The sequence below is a fragment of the Candoia aspera genome, chromosome 10 (assembly GCF_035149785.1).
Source record: "Candoia aspera isolate rCanAsp1 chromosome 10, rCanAsp1.hap2, whole genome shotgun sequence".
NCBI classification, from domain to species: domain Eukaryota; kingdom Metazoa; phylum Chordata; class Lepidosauria; order Squamata; family Boidae; genus Candoia; species Candoia aspera.
Window position 1 is genome coordinate 24,592,902 of NC_086162.1, and position 14,124 is coordinate 24,607,025.

A 14,124-nucleotide genomic window follows, 5' to 3' on the forward strand; every position below is an offset into this window, starting at 1 on the left:
AGCACAAGGGAAAGCACTGGACTCTTGCAGGATCTAATTACCTTTGCATCGGAACCAACTGGTGGGAAAGGGGGTGTGAATCGGTGATCAGGCACACTCTTTGCATAGAGAAGACATCGGGAGTCGGTAACAAGGAATGTGAAAGGCCTTGCTCTACTCCTACACTATCTCTGCCTGAAGCTCTGAGAAGCAGAGAAACCTGACTTGGAACTATCACACAATCCCTCCATTCCTGCAAAAATAGCTGGGAAGTTCTGCAGCCCAGAAGCTGTGGCTTGGGTCACACCGCCTGGTAAATTGTAATCAGATTTGTTTGATTCTGGCTTACCAGTTTTCCAAACCCAGCTGTTGCGGCTTTTGAACCGCAGCGGATGGCTTCAAATAATGCCAACCCAGCTTGCTTGCTTATTTATTAATTTAACAGCACGTGTTTTATTTTGGGGCTCATTATTGTCAACCATCAAGAGCAATGGCATGGAAGATGTTGCCTGGTCTGGCAATGAAACGTCTGCAAGAAAACAACAAGGCTCAGAGAGCACCCGGGACTCCACAATGGTAATAAATCAAGAGTGATGGTAATAAATCCAACAAATAAACACGGTTGAGTCAATAGGCCTGGTTAAACAAACCACGGCTTAGCATGATGCATAAAGGAGGCCTCTGTCTTTCAAAAAGTTTCAGAGGATCTTGAAAGAACCACTGGCTGCTATGCATCAGAAGGAGGCACAGGGTGAATTGCATCACCTGTTTTCAAGAGCTTTTGATGGTGCCAATTAGTGGAAGTGCAGAGCATTCTGGGCATTGTAGTCCCCAGCCTACTGTAACTTTGGGGACCGTTTCCCCCCTCATTCTGATCCCCTTTCCTCCCTTGCAATCCCAGGCTGCCGCCTCTGCCATTCATAATTGCCATTCATTCCCCCTGTCCCCTGCTTGTGACATCTCCCCATTCAAGGGCCTTGTGCCCCACCCACCTTTCATTCATGGTGTCATCGCCAACTCCGCCCCTTTCCTGTTCAGGATCGCAGAGCCCCCTAGCAGAGCCAGAGGGTAGTTCACTTGGTTTCACGGCCAGACTGCCTGGAGAGCTCATTTTCGGGGGGGGGGGTGTTAAAGGAGGATTCCCAAGCCCCGCCGTTGTCCGTGGAGGGCTCGTGTGGCGTCTCCACAAGAGGAAAACCTTGTTTGTGGTAGAGGCCTCCTCTGAGTGAGCCATTGCAGAATGGTGAGGGGGCAGTAAATCTTGTGGTTGAAGTCTTCCTCTTGTTTGTCCCCCCCCCCCCCAAGTCAAGAACTCTTCAGTCCCTGGAAAGTTAGGGAAAAGTTTTGTAGCCCCTCTGGTCTTCACAGGTACCAGCTTTCGTGGCGCAGGGTTCTGTTTACTTTTCAATATTCCCCTGTTTTCTTTCTAAATACTTTGTTACTTTGTTGAGGTTTGCTGAAATTACAATAGTGTAGTATTTTTCTGGTATAGTTACAGACCAGAAAAACACCACACTATTGTAAATGTAATGAACTTCTATAATAGCATTGATAGAGACACACGCAGAGGACTCATTCAGTCCTGCTTGCTCTGTCATATTTTGAAGCGCTTCGGTTTTAATATTGTACTGAGGGATTTATTTATGGCTTGGTTGTCTGGCTTGGCGGAGATCGCTGCCACAATCCTTTTGGTGGTTCTTCCTCCCCACTCTCCCCATGGTTTGTCACACAAAGTTGGAGGTGGTTGTAGCATCGTTGTGGTGGGAAGAAAGGGCTCTGGATAAATCTGTCATTGATGTAGGAGGAGAATCTGTGGTAGCACAAAATCAGCCCAAGTCTTTGAATGCAATTTGTGAGTTGGGAAAGGCGCCACCAGAGTCCTTCTGATTATCTGGAAAAACCTTTGTTATCTTTCTGATAATGTACAAGTTCAACAGAACAGCCGGGTCTAAAGCTAGAAGCACAAATGTGATTCCCCAAAGCAAATTCAGATTGTCCACTGAAACTCAGCGGTTGCAAATGCTTTGCAGGGATGCATTTCCTGAAGGTATTCTAATTTTCCACAGCCATTGGTAGTGATTTTAGCCTCTGCCAGGATGTAACGATAGCGGTTAAAATGCAGCCCTCCTAGATAGAAGCAACATACTTCTGAATGCCATTGCTGTGGAAATCCTTGTGTTGGGAGTTTGGGCCACTGTGTGTGTCCTGCTGGCTGGCAATGACGGGACTTGCGGCACAATGCAGCTAGAAGATGCCGAGTTGAAGGGGAAGGCTGATCAAGGCAGACTCCTCTTGGCCAGATTTAGCACCCTTCTGTGGATGTAAAGGTATGAAAAATAAAACACCTGTCCAGCTTGATTAGGTTGTGTGCATTGACCATCAGCACCGGAAGCAGCTGGAAGCCAATTTTTGTCGTCCCTGGCTAGAAAGGAAGCTTGCTGTCTTTCTACATGCTTTGTCAGGTCTCTTGAAGATCTGGAGGCTGTATTCATAAAATGATAAACTTTAACCTGGTTTTTAACTAGTTTTGGTGAGATGTTTCACGGCTTAGCATAATTGTGCAAATTATGATTCAGTGTCCTGTGTGAACTCAGAATCTGGGTTAACCCGGTAACCAGGTTAAAGGGGGTGTGAAACAGGCTTTGTGAAACAGTGTCAAAGAGGTAAACACTCCTTTTGAGGCAAAATAGGTAGCAAAAGCTGGACCATTCAGTCGTATTCTCAGGCTGGTTTAGCAACGTAGGATGCACCATGGTGGGGAGACCCAGGCTGAGAGAGGGGCAAATGGAATGCAGACAGATGGTTTTGTAACAGACCTCCCACAGGTTTTCCAGACCATCAATTATAATTCCATGATCTGCTTCTGGAGAGGTTAGTAGAGATGCAGGTGGATGGGACTGTGAGTCTGCAACTGGCTTGACCAGTTCCTGAAGGATGCAGCTGGGCAATGAAGGCTTAACCCTTCTCTCCTCTGTTTTCAGTTCTTCTTCTAACCCCCCCAACAATTAAAAATATAAAACCATTGGGAGAAATCCTCCTGAGATTTGGACTGAGCTGCTTCCAATATTATTATGATGGACTACAACAACAACCATAACCGGTGTGCATGATGCCCGGCAGCTCTCTCTGTCGCTCCTCTTTTTCACCGATCCCAGGTGGTGCCCACCTGGTTGTCTACGAACTGCATTTAGGCTCCATAGTGGACTCAAGGAGAGCTGATCAATTTGAGATTCAGCAGTGTGGAAGCACCAGCTTGTCTTCTTGTGGCCCATTCCTGTCTCACTGATGGAAACAAAGATGGGCTGTGATGGATCAGAACAAGAAGCATAGCAACTCCATCCGTGTTCTTGTGGAAGTTCAGAAGAGGACTTCTGTAACTGGTTTCCTGTTTTCTAAATTGAGGCTCAACCAAGCTCTCTGGCCTGGAGTGGTTTTTATCAGCTTCAGCTCAGATGCCAACTGTGCCCTTATGAGGATGGATTAGCCTTCTGGCGGACGTACCTACCTGGGCACCTTCTGTCTGCCAAGCACAGTATGGAGGCTTCCCATTGACAACCTGTTCATCATGGAGCTGCAAGATGTTTTAATGGTAAGGCTGGCAGATCTCACTGGGGTTTTACCACCAGTGGTAGTTGCTGGTCTGTTTGTTGGATCCTGTTCAAAGGGCAATTTGGACTTTTCGCCGTTTTTCCAGCTTGAGGCTGGGTTCTTGCCTTTTCCCATGTGTTTCCCAGACTTGGAAGTCAGGTGGGCTGGGGGACTCCCAAGAACCGGCTTTTGTGGACTAACCTCAGGAGAGGCTCCCCCAGCAACTTTTGCTCATGACCTTTAGGAACAGGTGAAATCTTTTTAATTTTTTTTCCAGGCCTTTTAAGACCCACCTATTTAATAAATTGTGTTTCATCTACCCTTTGTGGATGACTGATGCATCATCATAATGTCCTGATCACCGTCAGCCATCTAAAGAACATGGCTTCTGAACAACGTAGGTAAATCCATGTCCACCACTTGGCTTCTTAAATACAAGTGCAGATGTGACAGATCCTGGTCTGAGATTCTGTCCTCTTATGAACTGTTTATTGGGAGGCCCACTCAGAGTTATCAGCCCCATGGCCACACCATCAGTGGCCACCTAGGCTACTAGCCAACAACGATTCTTAAAAGAAAAAGAGCCACCACCAAAACAGTGACCCCTTATCTTGCTTTATGGGACTTACTCTTGAAATGGCATCTCATCCATTTCTGACCAGAGCTGGCAAATGGGCTTTCCCCCTCTCTGCAAACTGGCACATTATCTAAAACAGAAATGCAGCTGAATTTTAGATGGAACAGGGGCAGTTTTCAGCTTTTGTGCCCAGTGTTGGCTAGTGCCCAAGCTAATATTGCAACCAAAAAGGGGAAAGAGGGGTGAGGTTTCTTCTTGGCATATCAAGGGTTCTTTGCAGTAAACCTTTGGATGTCTAGACATGGTCAGGTTATATTCAGGGCATAAAGGAGAGGTCCAAGTGGGGACATTTTAAGGAGGAAGAGGTGGATTCCCTGGCCCTTTAAATCTCAGACTCCACCTCTCCATTATTTACATTGTCTACATTGCAATGTTATGTGTGCATCCCCATGTTAATTCAAAGAGGTGTGCTTGATGGGCACAGATTCCGCTTGCCACCATGTTCTCCACTTCATCCCGGTCTTCTCCAGCATGTCTTCCTACCATGGCCAGTGGCCGCTTTTTTGACAGATGGAAGGATTATCTGAACCTCTCCAAGGTTGTGATGGAGATCGTTGAGGACCGGAAGAAGCCCCAAGGTTTCTCTCCCCAGTGGGACCCCCTTGGGAGTAGCACACCACCGGTTCCTTGCCAGGATCCCTTGGAAGCCCTTGTGCAGTGGGCTAATGGGAGCAGCAGCAGTGGAGCCAACAGCCCGGAGAACGGCGCCAATGACGGTGGAGACCTCCAGCCCGCCGAGCCCCCAGGCCGGGGGATCTGCAACTTCTGCAAGCACAACGGGGAGTCCAGGAACGTCTATTCTTCCCACCCGTTGAAAAGAGCCGACGGGGTGGTCGTCTGCCCCATCTTGCGCAACTACACGTGCCCCCTTTGCAGAGCCACAGCCGACAAGGCCCACACGCTGAAATATTGCCCCCTCAACCAGGGGAAGCAATCCTTGTACCGCAAGTGTGGGCGCAACTCAGCCGGACGCAGGGTCAAGAGATAAAGCGGCCCCCCGGGGAGCTCCCGGTCCGTCCCATGGAAAAAGAAGTTACGCCTGGAGAGCGGATGACGAGAAGGCAACGTGCTGCCCAACGTTTGGGGAGAAAGAAATCCAGAGCAGCCAACTGGGGTTCCCCAACTTTCAGTTCTTCAAAATCATAGTTACAAAAGAGGTGCCTTTGCATTACTTTCCTTTTTATGCCCGGAAGATGATGGATGAGACAAAAATTTGTTTTGAAATACGGGAAGATTTGTGTTTCGAATACACCAGATTTCAGTTTCAGGGGGAAAAACGGGTGGCTCTTTGTTTTCAAAAACTAAATCCGTAAGTTCAGAAGTACTTTTTTGTTTGTTTGTGAGTGTCCTGAATCATGTCTGAGAGAAGTCCCCGTTGGCCTTAAATTAATCCATGAAGAAAGGAAAATATGTTGTTGGTTTCTTTTGTTTTCTTTAATGTTCGCTACTGAACACATTAGACAAGCTGAGATGCTCTGAACAATATTTATATCTGGTTTGCAATATGTAAGTTTATTATTTTTTAAGTAGTAACTTGTTGACTGTTTGAATTAATAAACAATGTTTTTCATTATTGCATCAAATCCCTGCTTCTTCCCTTTGCTTTTAATCACTGGATTGAATTTTCTTCAGTTGGTTCCTTGCAGAAGATTCATGCAATACTTAAATCTTCACTCCAGATTTCATTTTAACTTGGAGCTAAGTAGGTTTCACTTTCTTCAAGGGCTTCGTATATAGCTGTATTTTAAGGTGCAGATCTCCACTTGATGCACTATTTTCATGCACCAGTCAGGGAGATCATGTTGTGAAAGCTGGAAGTGATATTCTATTATATTTTGCACATAAATCCCAGGTGCAGAAAAGTGGATTTCTGCAACCTCTGTAAATGTTGAAAACAGGCACCTATTTCTGCAGTCTGCATAATTTTTAATGCTTTTATCTGACTTGGGAGGACCCAGGCTTCATTTCTAGCGGTGAAAATTCTGTTAGAAAATTCTGGATTCTTCTTTTGGTTCTTGAAACTAGAGCAACCATCCTCTTGCATACTACTACATTTATTACAGTATGGTTTTCTAGGGACTAAGGTATTATGCACAGGGCATCAATTGTTGGTGGTACTGTATTTGTGTTGTTTGAATCTCACGGCTTACAAGCAGTGAGATGAAATACAGGAAGGACAGGCAGCAACACTTATTTTAAAAGTTTTAAAGTGCCACAAAACTTGCCGGTTTCTTTGCTGCAAGAGACCATCAGACCTGCCCTCATGGAGATTTCTACAAGCATTCTACAAGCACTCCCAGGCCAGTATGAGGGCTAGAAACTTGATTTGTTCATATAATTCTATCCCACCCTTCAAATCCAAATGCACTTCCCAGGACAGCTTGCAAACCATACGAAATATTAAATGATTAGACAATCCGCTTGGCAATTGGAACCAAATTATGAAACGGCCTTGCCTGAAAACAAATGCCTTTTGCTTTAATAGCAACATTCCTCCAATAACTGATTAAAAAAACAGTGAGGGACGGATCTTAGGGAACAGACAGCAGAAGATAGGAAGTGGAGGCCTCTTCAGCCCTCCATCACCTGGGGTTTTGGCTGTAGCTCCCAGAACACCCTGTTTAATATATCTAGATCAGTGTTTTTCTAACTGGGCCACTTGGAGATGTGTGGACTTCAACTCCCAGAATTCACCAGCCAGCCATGCTGGCTGGTGAATTCTGGGAGTTGAAGTCCACACATCTCCAAGTGGCCCAGTTAGGAAAACACTGGTTTGGAGTGTGCCAGGTTGGGGGCTTTAATAATAACCTCCACAGATTTTGCTCAGAAAAATAATAGTAAGCAAAACAAGTTTAATAGATTACTATTATCATCATCACCATCACACCATCTTCATCCAATGTGATTTCTTGGGCTAATGGCCCTCCTCATCCCAATTTTGTTTTAGCCCCATCTTGGGGACCGATAGAGGCTTCTGAACATTCTTCAGTGATGCCCCCCGCCGCTTTGAATGCGCTGCATTAATCCAGGTTAGTTACAACTAAGGGCTATTTTTCCATAGCTCAGCACAGTCTCCTCAAATGAAGCTCCACAGATACAGAGTTCCAAACTGGTGGAAAGTACCACAGCTTGGAGCTACCACTTGCTAGTCCAGATATCAGGCTGAACCCAAAAATGTCCTTAAATGGGATTCTGACTCTACAACTGTGAAAATAAAGTTCCATCCAAAGCAAGCTCAAATCCAGTCCAGAATAATTTTTAGAAGGAATCATTGGCTTCCTGGATCCAACCTCAGTTTATCAGTGTCTCTGGCCCAAGATTGTCACGAGACTTCAGACTTAATTCAGATCTGTTTTTTAAAGAGGTTTCCAAGAGGTTTGGTTCTTCTCTCAAAATTCATGTAATTTTCACACTGTGCACACACACTGCTCATAGCTTTTGGCATTTTTTGGTTTGGATTTGGGTCATCTTTCTGGCAAATACAGGATGTGTATTTATATCCTATGTGTATGTCATTTCAAGACACAATTCTTGGAGAGAAGTTCTTTTATATGGGTCTCAAGTTTTTTTTTTTTTTTTGAGATTTTTGTTAATGGATGGTGTAGAACTCAAGTGGCCCTTCGGTCTTGGGTGACTAGGAAAAGCAATTTGGCTGCTAGAATAAAACAGCCTTACCTAACCAGTCCAGGGCTTTTGGGAATTATGGATGTGGCAGACCAACTGGATGATGGTGGGCTGGGCAGAAGTTCCAGTTCCAGCCTTCCCACAACCGTGGTGTTCTTGAGAGCAGCTAGATTTCAGTTCCCACAATCAGTGTTGGGTTGCCTGTGGCCAACCTCTAGGTCAGACTTCCCTCTTGACCCAGAGCCCTCCAGATCCGTTGGGGAGAATGGGTATGGTAGCCCACGACGTTTGGAGATCTCAAGGGTTGAGGGAAGGCTGATGTTCACGGACTGGGGCTTATCCCAATATGTGCCGGGGTGCTGCATTTAAATGCTCAAGTTCAGGATTTTCTGCACCACCACCCCCAATTGTTGCATGCACAGTGCCGGGGCCTTTAATAGCACCTGGCAAGGCTGTTCCTCTGCTTGCAGGGCTGGGCTGCAGCTTTGTTTTGCTTCCAGCTGCCCCTTGCAGGAAACCAGTGACCCCCTTGACTTCAGCACCCCTGTCCTCTGGGCCAGGCTTGGAACTCTTCCAGAGAGCAGAAGGAGCTGGGCCAAAGTGGAATTTTGTATCTTTCATGGAGATGGTCTCCTCCTCAACAGTCTGAGCAGTGGGCGGGGGGGCCTCTTTTGAAACTGAGAGAAAGCTCAATAGAAAAGAGATACCTTGGAACCATCCTGCCCCCCCATCCCACTTTGTTTAGCCAAAGGCAAGAGGTTAATCACAGGGAGGGGAGGGCTTTCTCAGCCCCACCAAACGACAACCTCAAATGAGCCACGTTTCCAAAGCAGGCTCACCCTAGCTTGCGGGCTGGCTTCATCCTTGGCCTCCTGAAGTCACCCCACCATTCTCTAGGTGGGGCCAGGCTGCAGCAGGGGAGGGGCTGGGGGGGCATTCAGAGCCACTAACCAGGAAGGAGTGGTAGTGCCTGCCTTCGTACCCCACAGATGAAACCCCAATGTGGGCTAAGGCTCAGCATAGTGGGTGATACCTGCCTCCCAACGGGATTGAGTGGTTCTTTGATTCGGATGTCCTTCATCGCATGGCAGATGGACAGCCAGGGCAGCGGGGTGGGGAAAGGGTTGCACTGGCACCTGGGGCACCCAGGTCCCCCTCAGCCACAGAAGCTCCTTGGGGGACTTTGGGCCAGGCACACCCTCTCATTCCAGCCTACCTCACAGGGATGTTGTAGGGGAAAGTAGGTCTTGTCCTGGGTTTCAACAGAAGCGCATACCATATAGAAATACTAAATATCAGTGTTTCTCAATCTTGGCCACTTTAAGATGTGTGTGAAAGAATTCCCCAGCCAGCATCGTGACTTTGCGCTTGCGAGTCATCAAACATTGGACATGTATGGAAAGACCCCCCCAGGCTATCATAGAGGGTATTACAGTAAAATAAAAGGAGCTAGAAGTATCTTCTCATTAATATAAGCCAGTGTTTCCCAACCTTGGCCACTTGAAGATGTGTGGACTTCAACTCCCAGAATTCCCCAGCCAGCCAAGGTTGGGAAACACTGCTGTTGACTCTTTCTATTCTGAGAACCAAGCTCAGAATTATAGATTGAGGGCCTCTCCACAAAATCTTTCCAGCAGCCAATGGAAGACAAGACTGGAATTCATTGCAAAAGGGGTAACTCAAGGCCCTGGGAACAGGTGGGGGGTGAGGGCAAAGACCTGCCAAACTGCTTTCCCAAATTGGCTCGATCTCCTTCACAGTTTGCATGGCTCTATGTCGTCCTCTCTAAAGAGAAATGGAAAGGAAGGGTGTGCATCACAATCCGGAAAGGCTGCTCTACCTAAGCCCACCTCCCTGCCCCTCTGCATCCATTATAAACTCAATTAAGAACCAAAGATAGTTCTTAAATTAAAAATAGCTCTTAATCCACAACAGTCTCCTTCGCTTCTTTTCTACACACCCCCAGCTGGCCTCCCCTCTGCAGAAGGTGCTTTGGAGTTAATTGCACGACTCCGCCATGTCCTGAAATACATTGCAGTGACATTCCTTTTTAATTATCAGCGGTTGGAGATGATGATGTTGTATGGGGAGTGAAGGCTAGCTAGGAAAGCTGGTGGAGATGAGGCTTAAGAATGATTGAAAAGGTGGGGGGGAGGGACTGGTAAGGAAGGGCCAGGAGGTGTGAAGGCATCCCTGCAACGCCAACCGGTTTTAAACTAGGTTTGGCCATTGTCGCTTCCCGTTCCATGGCCTCTCTGACTTTGAAAAAACAGCTTCCTTTTGCCAGCCATACATTCTGCAGAAGAGGCGCTATCAAAGGTAAAAATGTAACACTTAAAACGGATATGACACTTCCAAGCCGGGAGAAAGATGGTTTCCAGTCTGTAACTTTTGTGGAACATTCGAAGGTTGCTAAAAGTCACCTCCTGGGCCTAACACCAGCAAGAGGTTCAGGATGCTGGCCGTCCAGGTGGGACCCTGTTGAGCCACGCCTGGCCCCAAAAGGCCACCCACCCCCACTCCAATTCCTTTCAAGAAAAGGAATTCTCCCAGAAAATCTCCAAAACAAACAGGGAGATTTCAGATTCCCTAGGTTTGAAATGGGGCCTTTCATTTAATTGTTTGGCTATGGGTTTAATTGTTGAGATAATTAAATAGTTATGGAATGAGCTCCCCTCTGTTTCTTTGGCACACGTCACTGCACACAGGAACCAAAGAATTCCGTTAGGAAGGAAAATAATAATAATAATAGTGCCTTTGGACTGAGGGTCAGCCCACTCCCTGAACAATTCCAGCTTTATCTGCAATGGCTTACCTTTTGCCATCTCCCCGGCATGTACAAGCACCTGAAAAAGGATAAAAACAGGGAGGGGATGACATTCAAAAGAGGAGCAGCAGAATTTGTTCCAATTATTAAACAAAATTCACATTTGCTTGGTGTGTCCTTCATTTTTTTTATGCAACTTGCTGAATGTTTATTTCATTCTTTGGTCGTATTCTGAATGGGTGCATCAGCTGCCACAAAACATTATTAATTTTAGTATGCAGGATTAATGTTACCCTCTTTTAATTGTTGAATACATTGCAAGAAAAGAAAGAAAGAAAGAAAGAGCAACAAAAAACAATAAAACAGGCACCAATATAAGGTGAAATTGCACTGGTAATTACCCCACCCCCCCAATTTTAAAAGAGCAGCCAAATTAAAAATAGACAAAAAAGCAAGGTTTCTCTTTCTGTTTACTAGTCCCCAACCATCATCTTACAGGTGGCACCAGTGAGAGCTACGAGCAGCCATTTTGAATTTCCCATAATGCCCTAGCAAGGCATTCTGGGAAGCTAGAATCTCAGGCCTCACACCATTCCAATTTTAGACAATACCCTAGACTAGCACTGCATCAGAGGTATGGAAAAATCTATTGCGATGGCTCCCGGGCCCAGCCGCTTGGCAAGGGGCAACCATGTCAAGTGCCAAGACTTGGTGCCAGCCTCCTCAACCCAGAAATCAGTGGGCTGTTTTCTCCCAGATAGGCAGCACTGAACCCTTAATCTCTCTTAATGCTGTTGGTTTTAAATTTTGATTTTACTGGTATTGATGCCATTGTTGCATTCTGTTTCGTATTTTGTCTTACTCTTCTAAGCCGCCTTGAGTGCTAATGGGAGCAGAAGGAAGAGCATAAATTTAATAATAAATAAAACAAATTTTAAATGTGAAAAACGACTGGGCTTTCGATTGACACAGGAATGCTTGAGCAACATCTCTATATGTGTATTTATTTATTTCAAAAACAAAAATTAAAACATCCCAAATAGAGAGTATATATTCAAGCTAGCCTTATGCCTGCCCCAGCAATTCCCTTTCTTCCCCACTATGCTTTGATTTCCTCCCTTCACTGACAATAAATCTCAAGTAGCTCGAACGGCAAGACCTCCACTCTCTTCAGGCAATACCTCATCCTTAGCCTAGTCGGGGACCCCCCTCAGAAAGATTTAGCCTGGTCAGAGAGGTTCCCAGCACTTCCCCTCAGTTTTCAGCTTTCATTAAAAAAACCCTAAAGCCTGGGAAAATGGCGCCCTCTCTTTATTTATGGAGCTGTATGGGCAACCAGGTGGGTAGAATCCTTCCTAATAGCTCACTAAGAATCAGGTGTCTTCCTCCTTCTCATGTTTTGGCCCCTAATTTCAAAAACCATATATTCTGTAAATTTGGAGGAAAATATACAGGGGAAGACAGACTGCTGATTCCCTGGTTTTGCTACAAATTTCGTGTTGGAAGGGATAAAGGAAATCATTGTGCCTGCAGGTTTTCTTCTGGCTAAGCTCTAACCTGCATTTCACTCTCCAGCTCCATTTTTGCAGCCACCAAAGGCCCACAGCGAGAGCTCAGCCTTTGGACAAGTTAAATTTCACCTTGTCAAAATAAGGGTTTACAGACTGCTGAACTTCCTCTGAATTTAAGACACCTATTTTGTCTCAGTGCTACTCCCAACCCTGTCACGGCCATGCTCTCTGCAGCCTTCGGAGACTGTAAGAAACTAAAACTTTAAAAAAAAAATCTGCCTTGCCTTAAAAGATTTCAGTATATTTAGATAACAACCAGTACTGAGTCCACAAATCAAGCCTTGAAGCAGGGTTTCTCAACCACAGTTCTGCAAGAGGTCATCAGGGGTTCCCTGGGAGATCACCATTTATTTAAAAAATTATTTCAAATCTGGGCAAGTTCACACGAAAGAGGCAAGTTTCATTCTTTATTTTCAGTTTAAGAACACTGTTCATGCATATGCACAGGCCTACCCATGAAACGAATGTAATAATGTTGTAACTTCTGGCCTCCATTTGAGCCTGAATGTGCAGGGGTTCCTTCCCCGAGGCCTGAAAAATATTTCACGGGTTCCTCCAGGGTCAAAACGTTGAGAAAGGCTGCTTTGGAGGGAAGAACTTATGTCAAATGTTACTGTGAAAATGAGGCAGAAATGCTCAAAAGGATGCTGCTTCAGAGGTAAGGACTCTTTCAGGCTGAAATCAACCTGGGTTATCCTTAATAAGCAAAGCTCATGAAATAAGCGTATTTCTGATAGCTACGTATGGTTGTGAATCTTGGACTTCAAAGGCAGATAGGGGAAAGAGAGATGCATTTGAATCGTGGTTCTGGAGATGACTATTATGCATCTCATGGACAGTGAAGGTTATCAGCAAGGAAGTCCTAGACAGAGTCAAACGAAAAACATCCGTGGAAGCTAAGATCACCACACAAAAACTGTCGTTCTCCAGCCATGTTATGCGAGCCGACTCCCTCGAGAAGACAGTTCTGCTGGGGTTGGTCTGGGGTAAAAGAAGAAGGGGCCGCCTTAGGACTCGCTGGCTTGACACCATCAGAAGGGACACTGGAATGACTTTGATGGAACTAAAAGAAGCTGTAAGAGATGGACAGGCATGGAGAGCATCGATCCACAGAGTGACCGAGAGTCGGATACAACTGAATGGATAGACAACAACGTGAAATAAGAAGAAGAGGTGTGCCTTTAGAGCAGAAGGCGTGGCCTACTGCACGGATGCGTAGAACATAAAAACGTAAGGCATGCCCTGCTGGATCAGACCCCTGGCCCATCTAGCCCAGCAGCCAGTTCTCCCGGTGGCCCACCAACAGCCCAAGCAAGCCCATGAGTCTTCCAGCAGATGGCCTTCAGAGGCAGTCCCACCACCATCAAGGTTCACAGCCCTTGACCCCCAGGACTTCCATGAATCGGTCCGGCCCTTGTTTTGAAGCCAGCCAAGCTGCTATCTCATGGCAGCAAATTCCAAAGTTCAGCTCCATGAGATCAACTCTTATTTATATTTCAAAAGTACCCTCCCATACTGCTTCCAAATGTTTTTTTTTTTTTTAATCAAAGCTTCCAAATGGATTCAGATAGTTTTTGGAAGAACCAGATTTTCCCAAGGAGAAACTTGTCCATTATAAGATTATCAGATGGAGGGAGAGAGATATATATATATGTGACTTACACAATTGTTCTTCCAGAATGTAGATATCATTTTGCTGGAACGAAGGAGAAGGAGGGTTAACTACGTTTAAATATGAACATTGACATTTGCAGAATATGTTATATTTCCAGGCTTTGGGGCAGGGTGGTATGTGGTATGACCAGTTTGTGGTCATCTCAGTATCTGGCAGTAACGCATTCTACAGGCTAATCAAAAACTGGTGTTTCTCAGCCTTGGCGGCTTGAAGATGTCTGGACTTCAACAATGGCTGGCTGGGGCATTCTGGGAGCTGAAGTCCAGACATCTTCAAGCTGCCA

The 14,124-nt window shown here is 45.8% G+C and overlaps 1 protein-coding gene across 1 annotated transcript; it reads left to right on the forward strand.

Annotated features, from left to right (window-relative positions):
* The first annotated feature begins 4,084 nt into the window (after positions 1 to 4,084).
* Positions 4,085 to 5,539, forward strand: NANOS2 (nanos C2HC-type zinc finger 2). Its single transcript, XM_063312153.1, has one exon. It carries the CDS (start codon positions 4,644 to 4,646, stop codon positions 5,190 to 5,192), a length of 549 nt encoding a protein of 182 aa, XP_063168223.1. The 5' UTR covers positions 4,085 to 4,643; the 3' UTR covers positions 5,193 to 5,539.
* The last annotated feature ends 8,585 nt before the right edge of the window (positions 5,540 to 14,124 follow it).